The sequence below is a fragment of the Muscardinus avellanarius genome, assembly GCF_963383645.1.
Source record: "Muscardinus avellanarius genome assembly, chromosome: 12".
Taxonomy (NCBI): domain Eukaryota; kingdom Metazoa; phylum Chordata; class Mammalia; order Rodentia; family Gliridae; genus Muscardinus; species Muscardinus avellanarius.
The window spans coordinates 103,258,689-103,283,640 of record NC_137798.1 but is presented as its reverse complement, the minus strand read 5'-3'; the positions used below and the strand labels follow the sequence as shown (position 1 = coordinate 103,283,640).

Sequence of the window (24,952 nt, the reverse complement as noted above, 5' to 3'; positions counted from 1 at the left end):
CTATTCCAATTATTCTTAGGTTAGCTCTCTTAAGATGGGCCCATATTTCTTCAATGTCAGATTCCTGCTGTTGGATATTTTTTTCTAGATTAGAAACTATGCATTCATTTTTGGATTGCTCATCTTCTAAGAGCGAGATTCTGTTCTCCATGTGTTCTAATCGGTTGTTTGTGCTTTGAATTGAGGCCTTTACTTCATTAATTGCATCCTTTATCTCTTTTTGGCTCTCTCTGAGTTCTTTTCAAAGCACCTCTATTATTTCTACAGTTATTTTCCTGATTTGATCTTCTAGAAATCTCTGATTTTCTGTTTTATCAGGTTCTGATGTTGTGGGGTTGTGCACGTTCATTACTCCAGTGTTATTCCTCTTTCCCATGATTTCGGAGGTTTGTGCCTTCTCTGGGTTCTTCCCTTGGGTCACTATGGCTTCACTTAAGGTGCTCTGGATCTCGAGTCTGTGTTATCTCAGACCCCACTACTCCTTTACTGGGTTGTATCACAGAGTCTCCGACCCAGGGAGTCAATAGAGGCTGCTTTAGACTGTGGGGGGTGCCAGGTTGCACATTCTCCTATGGTGTGATATCTCTGCCACCACCACTCCCTCACTGGGTCAAGTCCCAGGAGGCCCAATACTGCGATTTCTCCTCTGTGGCCCGCAATTTGACTCACTGTTCTTGAGTACGCAGATGTAGCTGTACTGGACTCGGTGAATTCACTGCTGCTGCCGCCGCCGGTGGCAATATGGCGCCTCTGCCACGCCCTCGGCCATGAGGCTGGAGTATTTTTTCTTCTCTGATTTTGATTTCCACTCTGAATCCCTGCAGCGTGTGCTGAGCTCAGCCACTGGGAGCTTTAAATGCTGTCTGCGCCGAAAGATCCCGCCTGGCTGTTCCGCAGCGGCTCACCTCGGCTTGCTGTAGCCGTCCGCTGAGTTCGCCGCTGCCGCCGGCAGTATGGCGCTGCTGCCGCGTCCTCGGGCGCGTGTGTCTCCTCTGTGGCCCTAAGCTCTGTTCTCAGTCCGCTTTCTCTCTGGAGCCTGGTGGTTTTTTTTGTTTTTCTGGTGATGGTGTTTTCTGGCTATGAAAGGCGCTCTTTTTGTGGTAATGGAGATTGGTTGTTAGCGGGACTCTTAAGCCCCGCTTTTCTCGGTCGCCATCTTCCCGGAAGTCCCACGTTTCTACCTTGCTCCACCACGACAACCTGCGCTCATCCCTGCCCTGCGTCTCCACGTAAAAAACGCACTTTCCAGATGGCGACCGAGAAAAGCAGGGCTTAAGAGCCCCGCTAACAATCAATCTCCATTACCACAAAATCAGCGCCTTTCATAGCCAGAAAACACCATCACCAGAGAAACAAAAAAATCACCAGGCTCCAGAGAGAAAGCGGACTGAGAACAGAGCTCAGAGCCACAGAGGAGATACACCGGCCTCACGCCCGAGGCCGCGGCAGCAGCGCCATACTGCCGGCGGCAGCGGCGACTTCACCGGACGGCTACAGCAAGCCGAGGTGAGCCACTGCGGAACAGCCAGGTGGGATTTCTCGCCACAGGTAAAATCTAAAGCTCCCAGTGGCTGAGCTCAGCACACGCTTCAGGGATTCAGAGTGGAAATCAAAACCAAGAAGAAATACGCCAGCCTCACGGCCGAGGGCGTAGCAGCGGCACCATATTGCCACCGGCGGCAGCAGCAGAGAATTCACCGAATCCAGTACAGCTACATCTGCGTACTCAAGAACAGTGAGTCAAATTGCGGGCCACAGAGGAGAAATCCCAGTACTGTACTCCCTGGGACTTGACCCAGTGGGGGAGGGGCGGTGGCAGAGATATCACATCATAGGAGAACTTGCAACCTGGCACCCCCCACAGTCTAAAGCAGCCTCTATCGACTCTATGGGTCGGAGACTCTGTGATACAACCCAGTAAAGGAGTAGTGGGGTCTGAGATACTACAGACTCGAGATCCAGAACACCTTAAGTGAAGTCATAGTGACCCAAGGGAAGAACCCAGAGAAGGCACAAACTTCCGAAATCATGGGAAAGAGGAATAATACTGGAGCAATGAATGCCCACAACCCCACAACATCAGAACCCGATAAAACAGAAAATCAGAGATTTCTAGAAGATCAAATCAGGAAAATAACTGTAGAAATAATAGAGGTGCTTCGAAAAGAACTCAGAGAGAGCCAAAAAGAGATAAAGGATGCAATTAATGAAGTAAAGGCCTCAATTCAAAGCACAAACAACCGATTAGACCACATGGAGAACAGAATCTCGCTCTTAGAAGATGATCATTCCAAAAATGAACGCATAGTTTCTAATCTAGGAAAAAATATCCGACAGCAGGAATCTGATATTGAAGAAATATGGGCCCATTTTAAGAGAGCTAACCTAAGAATAATTGGAATAGAGGAGGGAAAAGAAAGTGAAACCAAAGGGATCAACAATCTCTTCAAGGAAGTAATAGCAGAAAATTTTCCAAACATAGAGCAAGAGGTTGATACACAGGTCCAGGAAACTTATAGAACTCCCTTTAGACAGGATCGGAGAAGAGGATCCCCATGCCACATAATTGTCAAAATGACCAATGTGGAAGCCAAGCAGAGAATCTTAAAGGCAACAAAAACAAAGGGCCAAGTGACATTCAGAGGCAAACCAATTAGAATCACTCCAGACTTCCCAAACCAAGTCATGAGAGCCAGAAGGGCTTGGAGTAACATATTCCAAACTCTGAAAGAAAACAACTTCCAGCCAAAAATTTCCTACCCAGCAAAACTTTCTATCAAATTAGATGGAGAAATAAGAAGCTTCCATGACAAACAGAAACTGAAGGAATTTATGTCTTCAAAACCAGCACTAGAGAAAATACTCAAAGAGATTAACTACAAAGAAGAAATAGGTAACACACACCAGAACCAGAGAAACAAGAGTTTCCATCCAACAGTCAACTAAGATTGGTTATCTGTGGAGATTCATTATTTATGTTAGTCTTTTACCTATCTTTAAATGGTATTGTTTGCCTTTATTGTTGTTAATTTTTAGGATTTCTAGTTGGAATATTAATATACCTTCAGATATAGCATTTGGAAATATTTTATCCCATTCTATTAGTAACTGTTAACTCTGTTTACATTGTCTTTGGATATACAATATATATATAAATATATATATATATATATATATATATATATATATATATTTTTTTTTTTTTTTTTTAGGGAGTTTGTGTACTCTTCTGTTGCCTGTGCCATTGAAATCATATCCAAGAAATCACTGCCAATTTCAATGTTGTGAGGTTTTATGACTCAGATTTTCTCCTAAAAGTTTATAGTCTTAAGATTTATATTTAGGTCTTTTATCTATTTTGAGTTAATATTTGTATATGGGATTAGGTAAGGGTCCAACTTTATTCTTTTCCATGTAATTATTATGTTTCAACAATATTTAGTTAAAAGATTATTATTTCCACCACCAAATGTTCGTGGAAACCTTGTCAAAAATAACTTGACAATATAGGGAAGAATTTAGCTCTAGGCTTTTATTTAACTCCAATGGTTTATATATCTGCCTTTAGAATAGTACTACACTGTTTCAATTATTGTAGCTTTATATGGTTTGAAATCAGAAAATATATATCTTCTAGCTTTGTTCTTTTTCAAGATCGTTTTGGGTATCTAGAGTCCATATTCCATATTAGGATAGATTTTTTTCTGAAAAATAAATATATAAATATATGATAGTTTCACCTAAAAAAATAGAAAAAAAATATTCTCTGGTAAGAAAGAAAGTAAAAAGAAATATTGAAATGTTATCTTTAAGTCATCAAAAGCTTGGTATCAGACAAATGAAACTGTTATGTGAGATTATCATTGTTAATTTTGGATAAATTGCTATAATACTAGATGTCAACCACTAAGCCAAGCATGGGAGGGAGGGATGGGGAGGGAATGGGTTGGGGATTGGGTGGGGGCTGACTGGGCAATGTGTGCATGTATGTCTACAAAAGTTTGTATCCCACTATGATGTATGAATACAGTGCACCAATAAAAAAATAAAAAAATAAAAAATCCAGCTTCTGGCCAGGTGTGATGGCCCATGCCTATAATCCCAGTACTTGGGAGGCTGAGACAAAAGGATCATAGTAAGACTCTCATCAACCTAGGGGGACCCTATTTCAAAGTAAAAATAAAATAAAGCTGTGGTGTAGTTCAGAGGTAGAATGCCCCTGGGTTCAATCCAGAGCACCACAAAAATAAATAATAAATAATAAATTAAAAAAACGCACTTTCCAGATGGCGTTCAGCTGTCTCACAAGCAGATGTGGGGACACGGGACCCATGGGCAGCAGTGAAGTCGCCAGGCCTGGCAGAACTGAGCACATCCTGGCTCTGCCACTGACCGGCCCCTGCCCGCAGGTCAGTACTGAAAGAGCAACCCCACGTCCCCGCCTGGCATGCCTGGCCGGCCGTGGGCGCTGGACAGCCCTCGGCCCAGTCACCACTGTCGAGTGGCTGACCTCCCGATCCTTGGTGACCAGCAAGACCACAGTTGGCAAAGGCCCCTGCTGCCGCTGGGCCCTGTGGGAAGCAACGGGCCCGCGCACCACCAGGAGGCCCCAGCAGGTCACTCGCCTCTCGGAGCCTCAGTCTCCTGAACTGCAAAATGGAACGATGGCGGCCAGCTGCGTGGTGAGAATTCAACACACCACGTAAAAGCCTGAGTCATGGCCTAGGACTGGCGGTCATGTCACCCCTTCCTGAAGGTGCGTGGGGCCCGAAGGTCACTGGAGCAGAGGACACTGGAGGCGGGCTCCAACCCCGCTCTGTATTCTCTGCACCTCCTCAGAGCTGCTGGCGTTGGGCCTGGAGTTCCCATCTCCTCTTCACCAGGTCCTTGGGAGAGGCAGGCCCCAGAGCCGCCACCACCAAGCCAGCCACGCCACTGCTGGGCCATGCGGGCAGAGGGCTAATCGCGGGCTCGAGGAGCCCTGGGACCAGTGTGAATTCCAGCCCCTCCTCCTGCCCTGGCTGTGGGGTCCAGCTGAAAAGTGACCCTGCGAGAGGCAGTGAGCAGAAGGCCACGTGGACATCAAAAGAAGCTAGGACTGGGAGGTGGGCAGCACGGGTCTGGTCCCTGGTGTGTCCCCCGCTCTGTCGCCCAGCTGGATGCCTGGGACTGCGGCTGCAGCAGGCGCCACCGTGCCTGGCACACAGGACAGGGGTGGGCGCACTCCCCCACTGACTTCTCTCCCTCGCTCCTGCTTGTCAAGGGTCCCCTCAGGATTTAACCAACACGAATCCCTCTCGCCCAGACGCCGTCTCAGCCTGGGCATTAAAGCAGAACTCGTCTGAGCCTTCCTTGGGAGCTGGAATCGCTCTTCCGGCTCTCTGCAGTAATGAATTGACAGGAATCCTAAACTGACTCCAAGCAAAGGACACCGTGATCAAGTTAAATCTATTTCAGTACAAATTGCATGTCAGAAGTTGATTAAAAAGCCACCTCTTTATCCAGCCTCCCAGCTTGGGGCTCAGACAACCTTGGGCCCTGTCCTCTGGGCTGCGGCAGAGGCCCACCTCCAACCCGCCGTGGGAGTGGGGGTCCCAGGGGTGATCATTCCAGAAACGCCCTCACTGATAGAAGCCCGCCCTGAGTCCTGAGGCACCCTCCCACTGCCTGGAAACCACACTGGCTTGTGCCCAAGAACTTTCCAGAGACCCGTGCCCCGTGAGCCGCTGCCAGCTTGCCCGGGGCATGGCTCAGAGGAACATACCCGTTTCCAGGTCTGTCAAGTGCACAGCAAAGTCGAAGCCACCGCTGAGGATGCGCCGGCCACAGGGGGACCACCGGGCGGCCCGCACTGCCTCGCCGTGCAGGGTATAGGTCTGCAGGCAGCGCCCCGAGTCCACGGCGTTCCATACCTGCAGGGAAACAGACCACAGCACCGCAGTCACAGGACGGCCTGGCTCCCCCTCTGCATGGGAGAGGGCAGAGGGCAGAGTTAGGGGTCCCCTTACTTCACCATCAAAATGGTATTTAGATGTTAAACGTGTCCTTGCAGAAATGTGAGGCTCGCTTTGTGTGAGGGTTAGCACTCCGCATCAGCTTCCTGCCCGCCCTGCTCAAGCCTGTCTCAGCCACACCCTGTCCCCGTTATCCGGACTGGAGAGGACACTGCACGTGGCCAGGCTACACTCATGGCTTTAAGACTGACCAGTATTCACAGCTGGGCAAAGAAGAAACACCTGCTTCAGGACAGCTGTGCAGGGTGTGTGTGTGTGTGTGTGTGTGTGTGTGTGCGCGCGCGCGCGCGTGCGCGCAGGGGTGTTCCACCTTTGAGCTATACCCGTAACCCCTTTTTATTCTTCTATTTTGAAACAAGGTCTCACTACGTTACCCTATGTGCTAGCCTCAAACCTGTGGTCCTCCAGTCTCAGCCTCCTCAATACTAGGATGGCAGCTGTGTGCCACCATGCCTTCTAGCTGTGCATTTTCTTAGGAGAAGGATGCTGTCCCTCGCCCCTACCCTGGCTTTATCCAGGGAAAATGAGGCTCGTGGAGAGAGTCCTGTGTAGAATGTATTACCTTCCAAAGAGCAGTGCTACACATGTAGATAGAGGGGCACTCCTGCGGTCAGTCAGGAGACCAGCTTCTCGCCAGCCACCAGCAAGCCCACGGCCTCCAGGCAGCTAAAGGAAAAGCAGGGTGCTCAGCCCGCCAGGGCCACCGGAGGCCCGGCACTTGGGGGTCCCTCCCCTCACCATCTCTGCGGATGGAGGGGCATCCCCAGAGAGGGGGTCTCCCAGTGTGGGGCATCAGAGAGAAAGAGCCTCCAAGCAGCCCTGCTCCTGCCCCTCCCATGGCCTTGCCTCTCTCTGGCCTCAGTCTCCTCTCTAAGAACTGGAGATAAGAAAACTCTGCCCCAGGCAGAAAGAGGACCAGGGAGGCCGGGCCTGGCGGGGTCTGGGTTTGTGACTTGCAGTGGACTGGATGTAGTTCTGAACATCAGGCTTCCCCAAGCCCCTCCAAGCACATCAGGAAACCCGAATTTCATTTTCGTCCCTAAGAGAAGAACCCAAACAAAGCTTCTGAGTATATGTAGAATTGTTTCACAGTTAAAAAAAAGTAAAGGTTTTAGCCGGGTGTGGTGACACACGCTTGTAATCCCTGCGCTTGGGAGGCAGAGACAGGATCGCGCAGGTTTGAAGCCAGCCGCGCTGGCTTAAGAGATAAAATATATATTAAAAAATAGGTGTCTGGGAGTGTAGCCTGGAGGTAGATGGGTTTCCAGGAACCTCAGTACCACCAAATTAATTAATTAATTAATTAATCCCTGTACTTGGGAGGCTGAGACAGGAGGATCACAGGTTCAAGGACAGCTGCAGCAAGTGGTGAGGTTCTCAGCAACTTAGCAGACCCTGTTTCAAGATAAAAATAATACAGGGCTAGGGGTGTAGCTCGGAAGCAGAACGTCCCTCTGTTCAATCCCCCGTATCACAAAAAAAAAAAAAAAAAGGAAGGGAAAGTAGAAAGGCTGGAGGGAGAAGAGAGGAGAGAGAAAAGCTGAGGGGAAGAAAGGAAAAAGGGAGAGAGGAGAGAGGAGGGAAGGAAGGGGAGGGCAGAGATGCCCGAGGAGGGGAGGACAGCGGTAGGAATGAAAGAAAGAAAACGGCAAGTCGGCAGCAGAGGGGCACGGTGGGGGACACGGCCCCAGGAGCAGGTGGCCGGTGGCCATCCTGGGAGGTGACAAGTGTGCCCTCAGCTCTCCCCGCTGACGCAGACAAGAACCCCATCGATGCGGGCCAGCCAGCCACCCCGCAACGCTGGCCAGGGTGAGGAAGAGAAGGATCCTCGCCAGTCACTCTCCCTAATTGAATTTAATGTTCACTGTCAGGCTTTAAAGATTAATTCCCAAACACTGCGGCAGCTTGAGGTGTCTGCCTTTTTTCAGTGAAGTCATTAGAGTTCCCAAACCGTCTGCATAGAATTCGAGAGTTAAGACTTCTGTCAAATGTTCTGAGATGACAGGCTGTATTAACTAGGGACGTCCTATGTGTCTGACCAAGTAATACATCTGAAAAGACAAGACAGGTAAAGTGTGGTGTGATCACTTGCGGCCCCCAGACGCTGTGGTTGCTGTAGCCTGGTTACCGAGGCACACCCTGCCGGGAGGGCCTCCTGGCCCCCAAGACTGAGAGCAGGGGCAATTGCTGTAGCCACAGGTAATGTTCTGTCTGCCTGCCTGCCTGCCTGCCTGCCTCTTGTTTTTGATTATAAGAGAAATGCAATCTCCTTACAAAATATTCAAACTACACGGAAATGCAAAAAGCAAAACCCCATGGGAATCGACTATGGAATTGTTTCTCTGATTACACTGGAAATAAGTGTGCGCTGTGAGAAATATTTGTCAGAAACAGAAAAACATGAAGAAGAAAATAAAGAGTCGTCCCTGAGTCTTGACAGATGACGACTGTCAAACTTCTGGGGGAACCTGGCCTCCCTTGGGGCGTCGCCCCGCAGCCTCCTGCCTTTGGGACTTTCCTTGTCGAGCTGTGGCTCCTGGCCTCCCCTCCACCTCTCTCCAGAAAATGGAGACCACTCCCAAACCTGCACAGCTCAGCACAAGCCTGCGTGGCCAGTGCCCACCCCTCATCAGAGGTGGGATCGGACCATCTGCCTCCAAGAGCCTGGGGAATCCTCCCCGCGGCTGGTTCAAGACCAGAGCTGCCTTGACTGTGCAGGCCGGTTTGGGAGCGCCTTAGCAACATGGAGCACTCCGGTCTACACACAAGATGCAGCTCCTTATTTAGGCCTTCTTTAAGTTCTCTAAGCAAGAGTTCTGAGTTTGCGAATGAAAAGACCCTACACATCTTTTGTCAAGCCCATCCCTAATGGTTTCATATTCCGGTGATTATGGAGATGAATGTTTAATTCTTAATTTCGGGTTATTTGCCTTTGAGTATGTCAAAACACAACTTTATAGACACTTTTATATAGACCTTAAATTCTGCGACCTGATTTAACTCTTACTTTAACCCTAAAAGTTATTTTGTAGATCCAGTGGAGTCTTCTACCTGGCTGTGCCATTTGCAAATGAAATACTTTTATTCCGCCTTTCCCTCAGGGGCGTCTTTGGCTCTCCTGCTTTGCTGCACTGGCCGCATCTCCAGCACAGCGCCAGCAGACGTGGGAGCCTGGACGCTGGCCTGGCCTCTGAGGAAGGCAGCAGGTTTTCACACCCTACGTGCAATGTTAGAGCTCATGGTTCTCCAGATGCCTCCTACGACGTTTCCATCAGGAATGAATGCTGGAGAGTGTCAGAATCCATCCACCGAAACGATCGTGGGGTTTTTCTTTCATAGTTAATCATTAATATTATAGTTCAGTCATGAATGTTGAATTACGCTGACTGATCTTCAAATGTTAAGCTAAGCTTGCATTTCTGGGATAAATACCACTTGGTGTTCCTATTATAAATATATACCGTTGGATTGATGTGTGTGTGTGTGTGTGTGTGTGTGTGTGTGTGTGTGTGTGTGAGAGAGAGAGAGAGAGAGAGAGAGAGGGTGTTTTGTTGGGCTCTTTGTTTGGGTACTGGGGATTGAATCCAGGGACATTCTACATCTGAGCTGCACCCCCAGCCCTATTTTATTTTATTTATTTTGTGTGTGGTACTGGGGATTGAACAGAGGCATTCTATCTTTGAGCTACACTCAGCCAGATTTTATTCCTCAAACCGGGTCTCACTAGGTTGATGAGAATCTCTCTACTTGCTGAGGCTGTCCTCAAATCTGCAATCCTCCTGTCTCAGCCTCCCAAGTATACCAGGATTACAGACGTGCGCCCACACCCAGCTACAATCCTGCACCTTATTCATGACAGATATTGATCTGTTGCTTTCTCCTATACTCTATTTTGCCTCGTTTGGTATCTGAGAAATGATGGCCTCCTAGAATGAGTTGGGAAGCTAAAAATTAGAAACTGGCCAGGATTGGTCCTTTTTTTTTTTTTTTTTGTGGTACTGGGGTTCCTGGAAGCCCGTCTATCTCCGGGCTACACTCCCAGACCTATTTTATTTTTTGGAAACAGGGTCTCCTAAGCCAGCGTGGCTGGCTTCGAACCTGCGCGATCCTCCTGTCTCTGCCTCCCAAGCGCGGGGATTACAAGCGTGCGCCACCACGCCCGGCCAGGATTGGTCCTTTCTAAAGGCTGTAAAGGAAAGATTTCCCCAGGCTTTACTTCAACGGACATGTAAACGGCCGTCTCCACATTCACACAGCACTCCCCTTCCACATGTGTCTATCTCTGGACCCTTTTTATAAGGACACCCTATGACCTCACTTTGACTTGAATGCCTCTATAACCAGTCCCTGTCCAAATAAAGCTACATTCTTCAGTACTGTCTGTTAAGGCTTCAAAATACAAATTGGGGGCAACAGGGATAGGGCACAATTCAACCCACAGCCAGTTGGTATTATTCCTTCTCAAATGTTGGGTGGAAATTTATTAGTCAAGCCATTGGGACCGGAGTTTTCTTTGTGGAAAGATTTTAATTACAAATTCAATTTCTTTAATAGACACGAGGCTTTTCGGATTACCTGTTTGTCCCCAAGTGGGCGTTTGTTATTTGGGTCTTCGGGGAGGTGTTCATGTCATCTAAGTTGCAGCGAGCATTTTCAAGCTGCTGGTCTTATGTTACCTTACTATCTCTTTAATATCTAAAGGATATATAATGAAGTGATTTTTTTTTTTTTTTGCGGTTCTGGGGATGGAACCCAGAGGCATTCTACCTCCAAGCTACAACCTCAGCCCTGTTTTTTATTCTTTTATTTTGAAACAGGGTCTCACTGAATTGCAAAGGGCTTCACTAAGAAGCTGAGGCTGCCCGCAAACCGCAATCCTCCTGTCTCAGCCTCCCAAATGCTGGGATTACAAGCCTGCACCACCACGCCTGGCTTATAATGAAGTTATTTTTATCATTTCTAACATTGGTAATTTGTATTTTTCTCTCTTATTCCAAAGTTTACTTACAGGTTTCTAATTTTCATTGGTCTCAAAGAACCGTATTTTTTGATGCACACTTTTATCTACTGTTTTTCTGTTTTCCATTTCAATTACTTCTGGTCTTATTTTATTTCTTTTTTTATTTGGGCTGAATTTGCTTTACTCTTTCTGGTGTCTTAAGGTGGAAGATGAAACCACTAACTTGAATATTTCATCCTTACTAATATAGCATTTGACACTGCTCATTATCTGAGCAGGATTCTAGCTACAAAACTGTACATGTCTTGCTTTCATTTTTATTCAGTTCAAAAATATTTTCTAATAGCCCTATCACCTTCTTCTTTGACCGACGTGGAAGTGGGTTGTCTAGCTAGGTGTGGTGGTGCACGCCTGGAAGCCTGGCTATTCGGGGCCCTAAAGCCAAAGGAGCTCAAGTTTGAAGCCAGGTTGGGCAATTTAGCCAGACCTTGTCTCAAAAGTGAAAAATAAAAAGGGCTGGGATGTAACTTAGTGGTAGAGCGTTCCTGAGTTCAAGTCCCAAAATAAAATTTAAAAATTGTGTCATTTAATTTCCAAATATTTGGGAATTTTCCGAATAGCTTCATTACTGACTTTTAATTTAATCCTATCACGGTCAGCGCGTATACTTTGAATGAGTTCAATCCTTTTGCGTTTACCAACAGACTTGTTTTATGGCCTAGAATCTGGTCTACCTCGGTGGACATTGCGTGTGCACCTGAAAAGGATGTGCATTCTGCTTTTGGTACGTGGGGTGTTCCATAAACATCAGCAAGGCCAAGCTGGCCGGTAGTGCTGTTCTAGTCCTCTCTATCTTAACCGATTTTCCATCTACTCGCTCTATCAATTATTGAGAAACGGGTGTTGAAATCTCCAACTATACATGTGGGTTTTACTATTTCTCCATTCAGTTCTGTCAGTTTTGCTTCATGTATTTTAAAGCTCTCTTATTAGGTATGTGTATAAATATTTATGCACCTAATATTTATATGCCTAATACTATGCACCTACCCGCGTGTCCTTTGATGAGCTGACCCCCTTGTTGTTATAAGATGACTCTCTATCCCTGGTAATATTCTTTGCAATGAAATCGGCTTTGCCTGATATTTACAGTCACTCTAGCTTATTACTATTAGTTCAGGTTATCTTTCCCCATCCTTTCACATTTAACCTTTTGTGTCTCTATATTTAAAGTGCATTTCTTACAGGCATCGTATAATTGCATACTGCCCTTTTATCCAACCTAACAATCTTTGTCTTTGAAATGGCGTATTTAGACTTTTTCATCCATTATTGATACGGTTAAGGTTTAAATCTTGATATTTGTTTTCAATTTTTTCACCTCTCCATCCCCTCCCTTTTTTGCCCTCTCTTGGACCTTTCATTAGTTTTACTTCCTATTGTGAAGACTTAGAGCCATAAGTCTTTTTTGTCTGCTTATTATTGGTTGTGCTAAGGTTGACAGGAGTCTACTTAGCAGTCTACTTTGGAGTAACAGGGCCCCTTTTCTTATCTGCCTGGACATTTCCCGCATATCTGCCCCTTCAGACCCTTCATCCCTGGGAGTCAAGCTGCATTTCTGTTCACGTCACTGTCCTTCGGCCTCCAGGACTCCTGTTTTAATTTTTCTTGTACTGCAAGTGTTTTGTAGGACTGGCAATGAACCCCTTCAGCTTTTACATGTCCAAAAAAGTCATTCTCCTGTCCTTTTTGAAGGGTATTCTACTGGGCATTAAAGTTTAGGCTGACAGTGGTTTGGGTTTTTTTTGTTTTTCTCTCCGCCCTTTAAATTTGAGGTGCTCTGTCTCCTGGCATTATTTCCAATGAGAAGTTTGTTATCACTCTTTTCTTTGTTCCTTTGCATGTAATGTATCCCCCTCTCCCTGGCTACTTTTAAGATTTGTCCCTTTATGACTGATTATGAGAAATTTCATTATGACATACTTGTGGGGGGGTCCAAGGGATTGATCTCGAGGGCATTCTATATCCAAGCTACACTCCCAGGCCTTTTTATTTTTTCGTTTAAGGCAGGATCTCTTGCTAGGTTGCTGAGAGTTTCGCCAAGTTACTAAGGCTGGCCTAGAACCTACAATCTGCCCGTCTGGGCCTGCCAAGTACTGGGCTCACTGAAATGCACCACCATGCCCAGCTTAGGACAGGCTTTTGCGAGCTCTCTCCTCATGCATCTTGTGCCAGGGGTACAGGAATCTGCGCCTACACCTGTGGCTTTGTGATGTTCATCCGATAGAAAACTCGCAGACGTTCTTCTCTGCCCACTTCTTCTGCCTCGAGGACTCTATGCACAGTGGGTGAACCTGAAGCTGCTCCATGGCTCGCTGGCGCTCGGCTCAAGCTTTTAGTTCTCATAATGTCATTTTGGATAGTGTCTATGTCTTCAACTTCACAAGGATTTTCTTTTACAACTACTAATCTGTTAATCTCAGGAAGTATATTTTTCTTTTTCTTTTTTGTTACTGGGGATGAAATCCAGGGGCATTCTACCTTTGAGCTACACCCCAGCCCTTTTTTTTATTCTTTGTTTTGAAACAAGATCTCACTGAGTTGCAAAGGGTCTCATTAAGTAGCCAAGGCTGTCCTCGAACCATGATCCTCCTGTCTCAGCCTCCCAAATGCTGGGATTACAAGCGTGCGCCACCGCGCCCAGCTGTATATTTTTCATTAAAGACCTTTTCATCTCTAGAAGTTCAAGTTAGAAATGCTTGTTTGTTTGGTTTTTTTTTTTATGGGTGGTTGGGAATAACCCAGGGGCATTCTACCTCTGAGCTACATACCCAGCCCTATTTTTTATTTTTATTTTGAAACAGGGTCTCACTAAATTGCATATGAACTCACTAAGTAAGTGAGGCTGGCCAAGAACCTGCAATCATTCTGTCTCAGCCTCCCAAGTATTGGGATTACAAGCACGTGCCACCATGCCCAGCTTTTGCTTTGTTTTTTGAAAGATTCTCGTTAAAATGTCCAGGCCGGCCGAGAACCTGCGATCCTCCCGTCTCAGCCTCCCAAGCAGGATTACAGGTGTGTCCCACCACGCCCACCCGTGGAGCTATTTTCTCTATCTTCCACCTCTTCTGAACATGCCCATGCTTTTCTCTACCTTTTTGCATATATGAAGTATCTTTATAATAGTTGGTTTAATGTTCTTGTCTAATAAGCTATATTTCGGTACCATTTCTGGCTCTGTTCCTCCTGATTGATTTTTCTCATCATATTTCATATTTTTCTACTTCATTGCATGCTTTGTAATCTTAATTTAGATGCCAGGCATAGCAAATTTCACTATATTGAAGTTTGTGTGTGTGTGCGGTACTGAGGGTAGAACCCAGGGGCTTTTCTACCTCCAGGCTACACTCCCAGACCTATTTTATACTTTATTTGGAAACAGGGTCTCACTAAGTTGCTGAGAGCCTCACTAAGTAGCTGAGGCTGGCTTCGAACCTGTGCCATCCTCCTGCCTCCGCCTCCCAAACGCAGGGATTTACAAGCGTGCGCCACCACGCCTGGCGACACTGGAGATTTAACCCAGAAACATTTTACCTCTGAGCTGTACCTCCAGCCCTATTTTATTTTTTTATTTTTAAACACAATCTCACTAAGTTGTTGAGGGTCTCACAAAGATGCTGAGGCTGGTCTTGAAACTGTGACCCCCTTGCCTCCGCCTCCCAAGTACTGGGATTACAAACGTGCGCTACCACGCTTGGCAAATGTTTTATATTTTCACATTCCTATAAATACCCTTGCAGTTTGTTCTGACACATAAGTTAAATTAGTTGGAAACAGTATGCTCCTTGCTAAGAGAGGTCCCAAGCTTTGTCAGGAAGAACCAGAGCAGCATTGATTCAGGGCTGATTTTACCCCGCTCCTGAGGATTAACTCTGAGGATTTCCAGTCTGGTGTGTAGGAACGTGAAGGATTGGTACTGTGAGGTCTAGTGTCTGCTCTTCTGCTGATGGGGGTGGCTCTTCTCCCGACCCAAGATGTTTCCTTCCACACGTGTGCTGACCAGTGCTCCACCGAGGCTGTGGGGGTGCTCCTGCAGCTCGCGGCCCCTCCTCCCTGTGTAGCTCTCCTTTCTGGTTCTCTGTCCTAGCACTCTAGCTGACTTGACTCTCCTGAACTCCCATCTCTCTCTCCCGGCGTGGGGAAACCTCTGCTCCCATAACCTAGAAGCTCTCTAGGCAGCACGCCAGAGGGCTTGAGGGGCACCCTGCCCGCCCGCCCAGGGGTCACTGTGGTACTGCCTGGTGTGCAATGTCTGAAAACCACTTTTGACATTTTGTCTAGTTTTTTGGCTGCTTAAGATTGGAGCACGGTGCCAGGTACAGTGGCACGCACCTCTAATCCAGGCTCACTCGGGCGTCTGAGGCAGGAAGATTGTAAATTTAAGGCCAGCCTTGGCAACTTAGTGAGACTCCCTCCATCTGAAAATAAAAGGCAGAAAGGGCTGAGGGCCGGGCGTGGTACACACCTGTAACCCCAGAACTCGGGAGGCGGAGACTGGAGGACCACAGGTTTAGTGACAGCCTCAGCAACTGAGCGAGACCCTATTTTAAAATAAAACATAAGAAGGGCCGGGGGTATGGCTTGGAAGTAGAATGCCCCGGCTTCCATCCCTGTAAAAAGAAAAGAGTTGAGGGTGTAGCTCGATGGTACGGCATTTGCCTGCAATTGTACGGCCCCGGCTTGATCCCTACTATCACACACACACAAAGATTGCAGAAAAAGTCCCATCCCTATTAGCCCATCTTAACCCCATACATTGCCAAGTATTCAAAGGTTCTTTTTTTGTTCAGTATCTCATTATCATAAATTTAATTCCATTATGATCAGGAACTGGATGCTGTGTTATTTAAATCCTTCAAAATATTCTGGTATTTGCTTTATGGCCTATCTTCGTAGAAGACTCTCTGACGTTGAAAAGCATACGCACCCTGCTCTGCTCTGTACAGAGCTCCGTAAATGTCAATTAGGGCGGCTGACATTATCAGCCTGACGCTCTCTCTGTTGATCTGCCTCGTGTTCACCCTATCAGCTGCTTGGAGAAGGGAATTAAAATCTCTAATGTGGCTGCGGATTCAGTCTCCCTTTAGCTCTGTGCAAGTTTTTCCGAGTGCTTGGTGCTCTGTTATTAGGAGCGTGTACAGAGATGACTGCTGTCTCCCCGGTGGAGTGATCCTTCTGTCACTAGGAAACATCTCGCTTATCTCTGGCGACAGCCTTCACCTGGCGGTCTAGTCTATTTATTGGTTGGTATTGCAATAGTTCTCATCTTCTTAAATGTACTATTTTGGATGCTTTTTATCCCACCTATTTGCCTTTCTTTCTTTCTTTCTTTCTTTCTTTCTTTCTTTCTTTCTTTTTTGGCATAGGGATAGCCCCAAGGGGCATTCTACCTCCAAGCTACATCCCCAGCCCCAGTTTACTTTTTGTTTTGAAACAGGGTCTCACTGGGTTGCTGAGAGGCTCACTAAGTTGCCGGGCTGACCTCAAACCTGCAATCCTTCTGCCTCCGCTTCCTGAATCCTGGGATTACGGGCATGAGCCACCATACTCAGCTCCTACTTTCCAATTGTAAGCACCTGTTGTGCAGTAACAGAGAGGCACTTCAGCCCTCCTCTTCCCATTCTCCATACACACTACTACTGCGTTACTTTAGTAAACATCTTTCCACAGCTACCATTCTGGTAGGAATATCTAGGAGAGTAGGGGATTGGAGTGTTTATTCTGTGGGTAAGCCGCTGTGTCACAGATAAAAAGAAAGACAGCAAGCGGATCTCATTCGCTGCCGACACGCTGCTGGACCCAGGAATAAACTGAGGACATGACCCCCCAACGCTGCTCCTCTCACCCCCACCAGCTTTACAGAAATTTGTAGAACGCCTAGGAAGACCACGGGGTTCCTCGTGTACATGGCATGGTCGTTGTAAGCAATTCAATTTTAATTCCTCAGGGCAGGGTACCCGGGCGATATCGGGCGACAAGGGGCTACATTTGCAAATAGAATAAGAGCAAAGGCAGCATTTTCGTTTTACACCATCCTTCCAAGATGTTTTCTATGCCCGAAGATGCAAGGTCTCTCAAAGTAAAGGTTGAGGAGAAACTCGATCAGAATCTGTAAGTACATGAGCATTCATTATACAGAGAATTCCAAGAAATTACGCTCTTTCCTCAATAAGGTCAGAGCAAAGGAAAGGAGTTTTAAATGTCAACAGAAGAAGTAAAAGGGCAGAGAAGAGTTTTCTTAGAGTAAAAAGGATTAAGAGCAAGTCACCGCAGAGGGAGCCGCAGAGGGAGCCGCAGAGGGTCTGCGGAAGGCGGTCGTCAGGCACGCGCTCCAGGCACGTGGGGGCAGCCTCCCCGCAGCTGGGCCCCAGAGGGTGGCAGGCCCCCCAGCGGTGGGTGTCCTGGAGCCCCCTTTCAAAACCATCACGATTCTGGACAGTATTCAGAGGCAAAATCCACGGTCTTCCCTCCCGCCTCCCGGTGACAATCATGTGCTAAAGAGCTATTCTGTGCCAGGAATGCTTTTAGGCATTTTACAAGAATTGACTCAGGCCAGGCATGATGGCGCACGCCTGTAATCCCAGTGACGCAGGGGATCACAAGTTTGAGGCCAACCTTGGCAACTCAGTGAGACCCTGCCTCAAAATTTCATAAATAATAATAATAACAACAACAATAAGAGTAATAATAGATGGCTCCAGCTGTTGCTTTGAGGTAGAGTGGCCCTGGTTCAAGCCTCAGTATCATAAAGGGGTAGGGGGAAGTAAAAGGACGACTCTGCTGTTCCTAGAACCCTGTGAAGTAGGAACTATTTGCTCCCTCGAACAGGTGAGGACACTGGGGCCCGGAGAGGTCGCGTGCCCCTGGCAAGCCGCAGGAGGGGGTCAGGGGGTTGGAACCATACCGTCTGGCTCAAGAGCCCTTCTGCCTCCACCCGCACAGTCCCAAGGTCCAGCCACGGAGCCTACCCCTGTGCTCCGGGGTAATACAACTGCAAGCCCCAAGAAGCCCTCTTCCCTTGTCAGCCTTTCCACTGCTGCGTGGCCGACTCCTCGCAGAATCCTTCTTTGATCACTAGTCCTCCTGCAGGCCCCTTCTCCCTCCCCTGTCAGCTCTGTCTCTAAAATCCCCCCCACCTCCCAGGACTCCCGGTTGCCTCTGCTGCTGCTACTGTCCCGTCCTACCCGAGCCCCCTCGGCCCTCCCTGCACCACTGCCAGCGCCTCAAGGTAGAATGGCTGTCTTACATGCTGAGAAGCTGTGGAGAGAGGTGTGTGCATGGTCACACCCCGAAGTCCAGCTATCTGGGAGCCTGAAGCAGGAGGATCGCAAGTTTGAGGCTAGCCGGCAACTCAGCGCGACCCTGTCTCAAAATAAAAAATAAAATAAAAAGGGTGAGGGATGCCGTCCAGTTAGCTTCGGATTAGACTCCCAACACATACAATGAAGTTATGGAGATATTGCTGGTGAGGACTGCACACCACTGTGAATGTTTTTAATGCCCCTGAGTGTATGCTCAAAAGTGGCTTAGATGGGTAAATATTGTATTTTTCCAGAATACTTTTTATCCAGCGTCTCGGCAGCTACTCTCATCCCACAGTTCTTGCTACACAGCAAGCAGGGTGCCCCTCTCCCCTGCTCAAAACCCTGCAGTGACCGGGCGTGGTGGCGCACGCTTGTCATCCCCGCGCTTGGGAGGCAGAGACAGGAGGATCGCACAGCTTCGAAGCCAGCCGCGCGCGCTGGCTTAGGAGACCCTGTTTCCAAATAAAAAATGTAAAAATAGGTCTGGGAGTGTAGCCCGGAGGTAGAAGGGTCTCCAGGAACCCCAGTACCACCAAAAAAAAAAAAAAAAAACAACCCTGCAGTAGTTTCCCAGCATCGGTGTAAATCTCATGCCATAGGGCCCGGCTCCACACCCTGGCCCGGGAGGCATCAGCATCTCTCCCCGGGGCCTGTGCGCCTGCCTCCCTCGCCCAGCACGCTCCTCTCCAGTCAGCCCCGCCCACTCAAGTGGAGGCCAGACAGGTAGGCAGCCCGCACTCTAAACACGCTCCCACCACCTGCCTTCGTCCCAGCCAGCTGGACGTGTCTTCACCACGCCCCGCACCTCCTAACTTACTTGTTCATCTCGTTCCCTTGTCTGTATCTCCCTAAACAGAAACAGACGCTCCGTGAGAGGAAGGGCCTACCAACTTACTGCTTCATTCACTTCTATGCCCCAGCGTCTGAACGGAGCCTGGCACCTACGCAGCTCAATGACTGTCTGCTGGATGAGTGAAGGCATCGGTGGAACGAGTGGAGGGAGGGTGGAGGGAGGATGGAGGGAGGGTGGAGGACAGAGGGAGGATGGAGGGAGGTTAGAGGAAGGACAGAGGGAGGATGGAGGGAGGATGGAGGACAGAGGGAGGATGGAGGACAGAGGGAGGATGGAGGGAGGGTGGAGGACGGAGGGAGGATGGAGGGAGGATGCAGGGAGGATGGAGGGAGGATGGAGGGAGGATGGAGGGAGGGTGGAGGACGGAGGGAGGATGCAGGCAGGATGCAGGGAGGATGCAGGGAGGATGCAGGGAGGATGCAGAGTATGGAGGAAGGACAGAGGGTGATGGAGGAATGATGGAGGGAAGATGGAGGAAGAATGGAGGGAGGATGGAGGGAGGGTAGAGGACAGAGGGAGGATGGAGGGAGGACGGAGGGAGGATTGAGGGAGGACGGAGGGAGGGTGGAGGGAGGATGGAGGGAGGATGGAGGGAAGACAGAGGGAGGATTGAGGGAGGACGGAGGGAGAGTGGAGGAAGAATGGAGGGTGGATGGAGGGAGGGTGGAGAGAGGATGGATGGAGGGAGGATGGAGGGAGGATGAAGGGAGGATGGAGGGAGGATGAAGGGAGGATGGAGGGAGGGTGGAGGGAGGATGGAGGATGAAGAATGGAGGGAGGATGGAGAGAGGACAGAGGGAGGGTGGAGGGAGGATGGAGGGAGGACGGAGGGAGGACGGAGGGAGGATGGAGGGAGGGTGGAGGACAGAGGGAGGATGGAGAGAGGACGGAGGGAGGACAGAGGGAGGATGGAGGGATGGTACCTGGGTGGGTGGGACAGTGAATGCATGGGTGGATAAGTGGATGGGTGAAGCACTTCCAGGGACGCCTCCAGACGGAACATCACATTTGTTCTTAGACTGCAGGTCTCTTCCCCTCTGTGGTGTGCTTAGTCTGAAAATAGTAAAAGGAGGTTGGACTTCCCCTACTCTTGTCTATTTATTGGTACCAGGGATGAGTCCAGGGGCACTCTACTCTGAGCTATATCCCCAGCACTATTTATTTGTTATTCTGCAACAGGGCCTAAGTTACCGTGCACCAGCCTCAAGCCCGTGATCCCGGCCTTCGCCTCTCAAGTGCTAGGCCTGCAGGCATGTCCCGTGGCGCCCAGATAGCCTACTCATCTGGCCTAAGTGCTGCCTGGTCAGACGAGCAGCCCTGGGAGTTGTGGAAACAGGGTTAGAGCGTCGGGGTGACTCTCCTTCAGCCTCTGGCTTGACTCAGCAGACGTTTGTTTATTCAGGGACCACTGTGTGCTGTGAACTCACTGCCAGAACCGCCAGAGAACAAAACGGCTCCCGACTAGACAGTCCAAGAGAAAGACACGGAGCAACACAGGGACGCCGCGCACCTCGGATGGGTACTGGAAGGACGGGACTGGGCTCCGAGATCACAGCGGCAGGAGGAAGGGACCCCCTTGAACTGGACAGGGAGGCGGGTGGCTCCTCCTGGAGAGGGCGAGGCGGAGTGGCGGGGCACCCTCGGCAGAGGAGGGTGGGGGCGGAACTGGCAGCCAGCGTGTCCGCAGCCCTGGCAAAGGAGAAGAGCAATAGGAGTGGTGGCAAATCACAGGCCACACGGGCCTGGCGGATCCTGGCGGAAACGTACAACTTTTCTCTCCATGTAAAATGGGAGGCTACTGAAGGGTTTGTAAGCAGCACACGGGGCAATAATCGGATTTTGTGTTATAGAGGGCACTCTAACTGCTACAGAAAGGGTGAGAGCAGCACAGAGGACGTCCAGAGGGGCGAGAGCAGGTGGCCAGCGGGATACAGGATGCCAATTGGAGCCACGGGGGCCTGGGGGTGACCACAGCGGGCCCAGGCAGGAGAGTGGCTGGGAAAGTGGGGTGCCATGACACAGGAGAACAGCGGGGGCGGTGACTGATCGCGCCAGAGCACAGGCAGGAAGAGCCAGAGCCGGGCTTCTCGTTCTCACAACGCACCACCTCCGCACCGAGGCTGGACCCACAGGGCTGGGACCGATCCCGGCAGTAACCACGGGGGGCTGGACCCGAGTCTGACTTGAAGAGGTACTGGGACTGAGCCCAGGGCCTGGTGCTCTCCCACCGCACTGCACTGTCTCACCTAACTCTGACAACCTGCAGCATGATTCTTTCTCAAGCCCGGCCTGGGTGGGGCTCTGGGGTCCCGGGGAACAGGTCTCCTGACCTCGGCTTTTCCAGAGAACCAGCTAAGGCAGCCTCCCCCATGAGACAGCTGGCAAGGTAGGAGAGAGGTGAACAGAAGTGACCCACCTAGAAGAGGTGGCCGTGCTCAGAAAGTACCATCACTCAGGTCCTGCTGCCATGGTAACCACTACCAGCCAGGCCGTCTCTGCTCCCCAAGGAGGCCTTCCGGGGCAGCCCCATGGTCAGGCTCCAACAGGCCCCGCTGTGCAAAGCCACGGTGCTCGCTGGCCCACCCTGATGGGGCCCGAGATGGACATGGACATGTTCACCAAGGGCTTTCAGTGGACATGAGGATGAGTACCGGCCCCTCACCCCAAAATTCCACTGAGAAGCCCAGTATAGCGGTGCCCTCTGAGGTTCTGCCTGGGAGATCTTATCTAGCTGCGAGTTTTTGCCAGCCCCACTCTGAGGTCCAGTGGGAGTTGCAAAGGGAACCAAGGCCTTCAGGGTCGGGGCCCTCCTCTGCTTGGCCGCCCTCTACTCACCGACTCTCTCTCCTGTCTCAGATGAGACGCATCTTCCTTCAGGAAGCCCTCCTAGCTTCCCAGGCCAGGTCAGGCGTGGTGGCTGTTCCTACCATGTCCTATACATGATCTGGGAAGGGTCTGGTGGCCACCTGGCCTCCCTCTTCCTTGGGGTAAGTAAAGAGTGGCCTTTGTGTCACTAAATGGTCAGCGGAACCCTGTGGCAGGGTGGGCGCCACTGTTCCTCCATCTCAGCCATCCCCCCCACACACACACAAGCTATTTGTAGTGAATTTCTGACTGTGAATAAATACACAATAATATACAATACATAATAAGCCCATGGCCACTTTATAGAAACTCCCACACGTGGCCAGGTGTCCACGTGTCCGCACAATAATTGGGATCCTCGAGGCACCCTGCGTAGCTCGAGGGCATAGCTGGGAGCCTTCCTAGACGGCAGGAAGAAGTTGCCCAGGTTACACAATTAACTCGGAGCAGGCCAGGGCTCCTGGCCAGAATCCAGCGACGTCTCCCCTGGGGCCAGGTGTCCAGACCAGGGGCACAGGGAAAGGTACTGAAGGCGGCAGAGGGCGGCTAGCCCTCGCACTCCAACACAGGTGAGCGCTGGGAACCTGCAGGCAGTCTCCCCCAAGGGATTTTTCTATGCCGACTTTTTTTTCCCTGCGATCCTACTGAATACACAATTTGGCATTATGCTTTCTTCACTTAACATTTCCCGATGTTCTGAAAAATGTCATTTTTCAAAAGCGCAGTTGCACCTCTGCGCCAGGAGATCAGCACAGACGTGGCAGGGCCTGGGACGCGACCACTTCCCCTGGCGCCAACAGCTGCACGCGCACAGCCAGAGGACGGAACAGCCTCGATCTGCACGGTGGGAGGAGCGAATTGCTCAAGTCTGGAAGTACATTACCTCAGCCTCGGAAAGGGTTTTTGAAAATCATTAGCTACAGAAATGTCCTTCTGCGGGTCCAGCTTCTGCTGCCTCCCCCCACAACCCCATCACTGCCTCAGGCCTCGCCAAGCCCGAGTGTCTGAGTGGGAGTGGCGGAAGAGCCCCTCAGCTCAGGTCACCCCACACCCGCTTCCAATGCCAAGCAGGATGGACCCCGGCTGCCCCAGCTACCCAGCTCAGCGACAGCCGAGGCGCGGGGATGAGTGGCAGGGGGCAAGTCCCCTCTCCACCGTCTCCCTTCCCTGCTCCCCACCGCAGCCGCCAGCTCACCCAAAGTGACCTTTGCGGGCTCCAGGTGGGTGTCCAAACATGAAATCGGAGTCACAGGTCTGCAGTCCATTTCTGAGAAACCATCCCCAAATCTAATCGCTTTGGAAAGGGTCAGCTGAGGACGCTCCCAGACCCCAGATCACAGCAGGCCCGGGGCTCCTTGCGGCTAAGTATGCATTGCTCACCAGCAAACTACTCTGAGCGCACTGGGGGCACCGGAACCAGAGCCCCCAGGTTTCTAATAGTGTTGAGCTATTCTAATTACTTCAATGGACACAGAATTATTTTTCCTCTAAGAGTTTAACACGTAATTCTAAAGGATTAGAAGAATTATGTAAAGGGATAATAAGAAGGCTCTAGCGCCCAAGTCAATGATTTCAGGGATCTGCGGCCCGGAACTGACAAAAGCAGCCTGGCTGCAGGGTGATGGGCAGCAGCCCCTGTATCTGTGCCAGGCGGACAGCCACGGGCACTCACCCGCGAGGGCCTCACGGCTCCCAAGAGCCAGGTGTCCCCGCAGCCCAGGCACCGGCTGCAGGAGCCCAGCAGCTGTCGGCCCCTGTGCTGCTTCCGCACCCTTGCTCACGGCCTGCGGGGGCTTCACAATGAGGAAACAGCACCACCGCTGGTGAGTGTTTAAGCTGCTGCCCTCGGGTTGCTTCCCAGTTGTGATTTACTCACTGCTACCCCTCTGACCGGCAATGTCCATGTGTCAATGGGAGCAGGCGCTCACAAGCCAACAGCCCCTCCTCCCACCACCTACCCAGAGGGAGGGGGGACACGGGGATGAATGACCCAAGGGGCCACAACATCTTGAGCAAACACCAAACACAGCAGGTGGCCTGAAGGACCAGAATCTTCTTTGCACTTGAGGACAGCCAGCCTAAGGCCCCTACCTCACCGTGATAGGCCCCACCCCCACCCCCTGTCAAAACAACTGCAGACCTGTGTGAGGGAAGACCCTGGGGCTCTGACCCCCAACTGCTCCCATCAACTGTGACTGCAGTGACGTGGCTCCGCAGGCCAGCCCACACTGGGTCGGGATGGACAAGGTCCTGCCTCCTCCCTCCCTGCCCTCGCTGCCCGCCTCTTGGCAGAGGCGGTGGGGACCCCAAGGAGGCACAGGGGGTTCACAGCAAAGGCGCCTGGAAGCGTCTGCTACTTCAGCGCTGGGAAGCCGCGGCCCGGGCCCTGCTTGCAGCTGGCGGGGAGAAGGCTCTGGTCCCTCACGTCCTCGGGTCAGATGGCAGCGTGACAACCATTCTCCTCCACTCCACCACGGACTCCGGGGCTTCGGAGCTAGCTTCTCGTGTTTCTAAGAGCACGTCTTAAACCCCGCTGGTTGTATATGAATGTTTGTGATAAAGTAGTTCCGAATCTCTGCTGGAAGTCATGCATACATCATACGCAGCAAGGCCAGGAAAGCTGAGGCTGGGGCAGATCTTCCTGCCACCTTGAAGGAGCTCTATAACCTTTCCTCCAAGTCGACATGCAAATCTGGCATCTGAACAACACAGGCTGCTTCACTCCGTGCCTTATTTGCATGATTTTTATGACAAACAATAATAAAGTGTAAGCGAATCCGCTAATCCTAAATTCATCAGACTCTGCTGCAGAGAAAGGCATTAATAATAAGTTCCAAAGTTCCTAGAGACTTGTGGGGCAGAACCGTGAGACTGCTGAGGACAGCAACAGTGAAAC

At 50.2% G+C, this 24,952-nt stretch overlaps 1 protein-coding gene across 1 annotated transcript in view; it reads right to left on the bottom strand.

Moving 5' to 3' along the window:
• Nucleotides 1–24,952, bottom strand: part of WDR25 (WD repeat domain 25) — a gene marked incomplete at both ends in the record, with an annotated part of 149,721 nt that overhangs the window by 61,604 nt on the left and 63,165 nt on the right. The window contains one exon of the mRNA XM_080708323.1: nucleotides 5,765–5,912. Coding sequence (XP_080564449.1) covers nucleotides 5,765–5,912 — 148 coding nt within the window. The remainder of the gene's footprint in view (nucleotides 1–5,764; nucleotides 5,913–24,952) is intronic.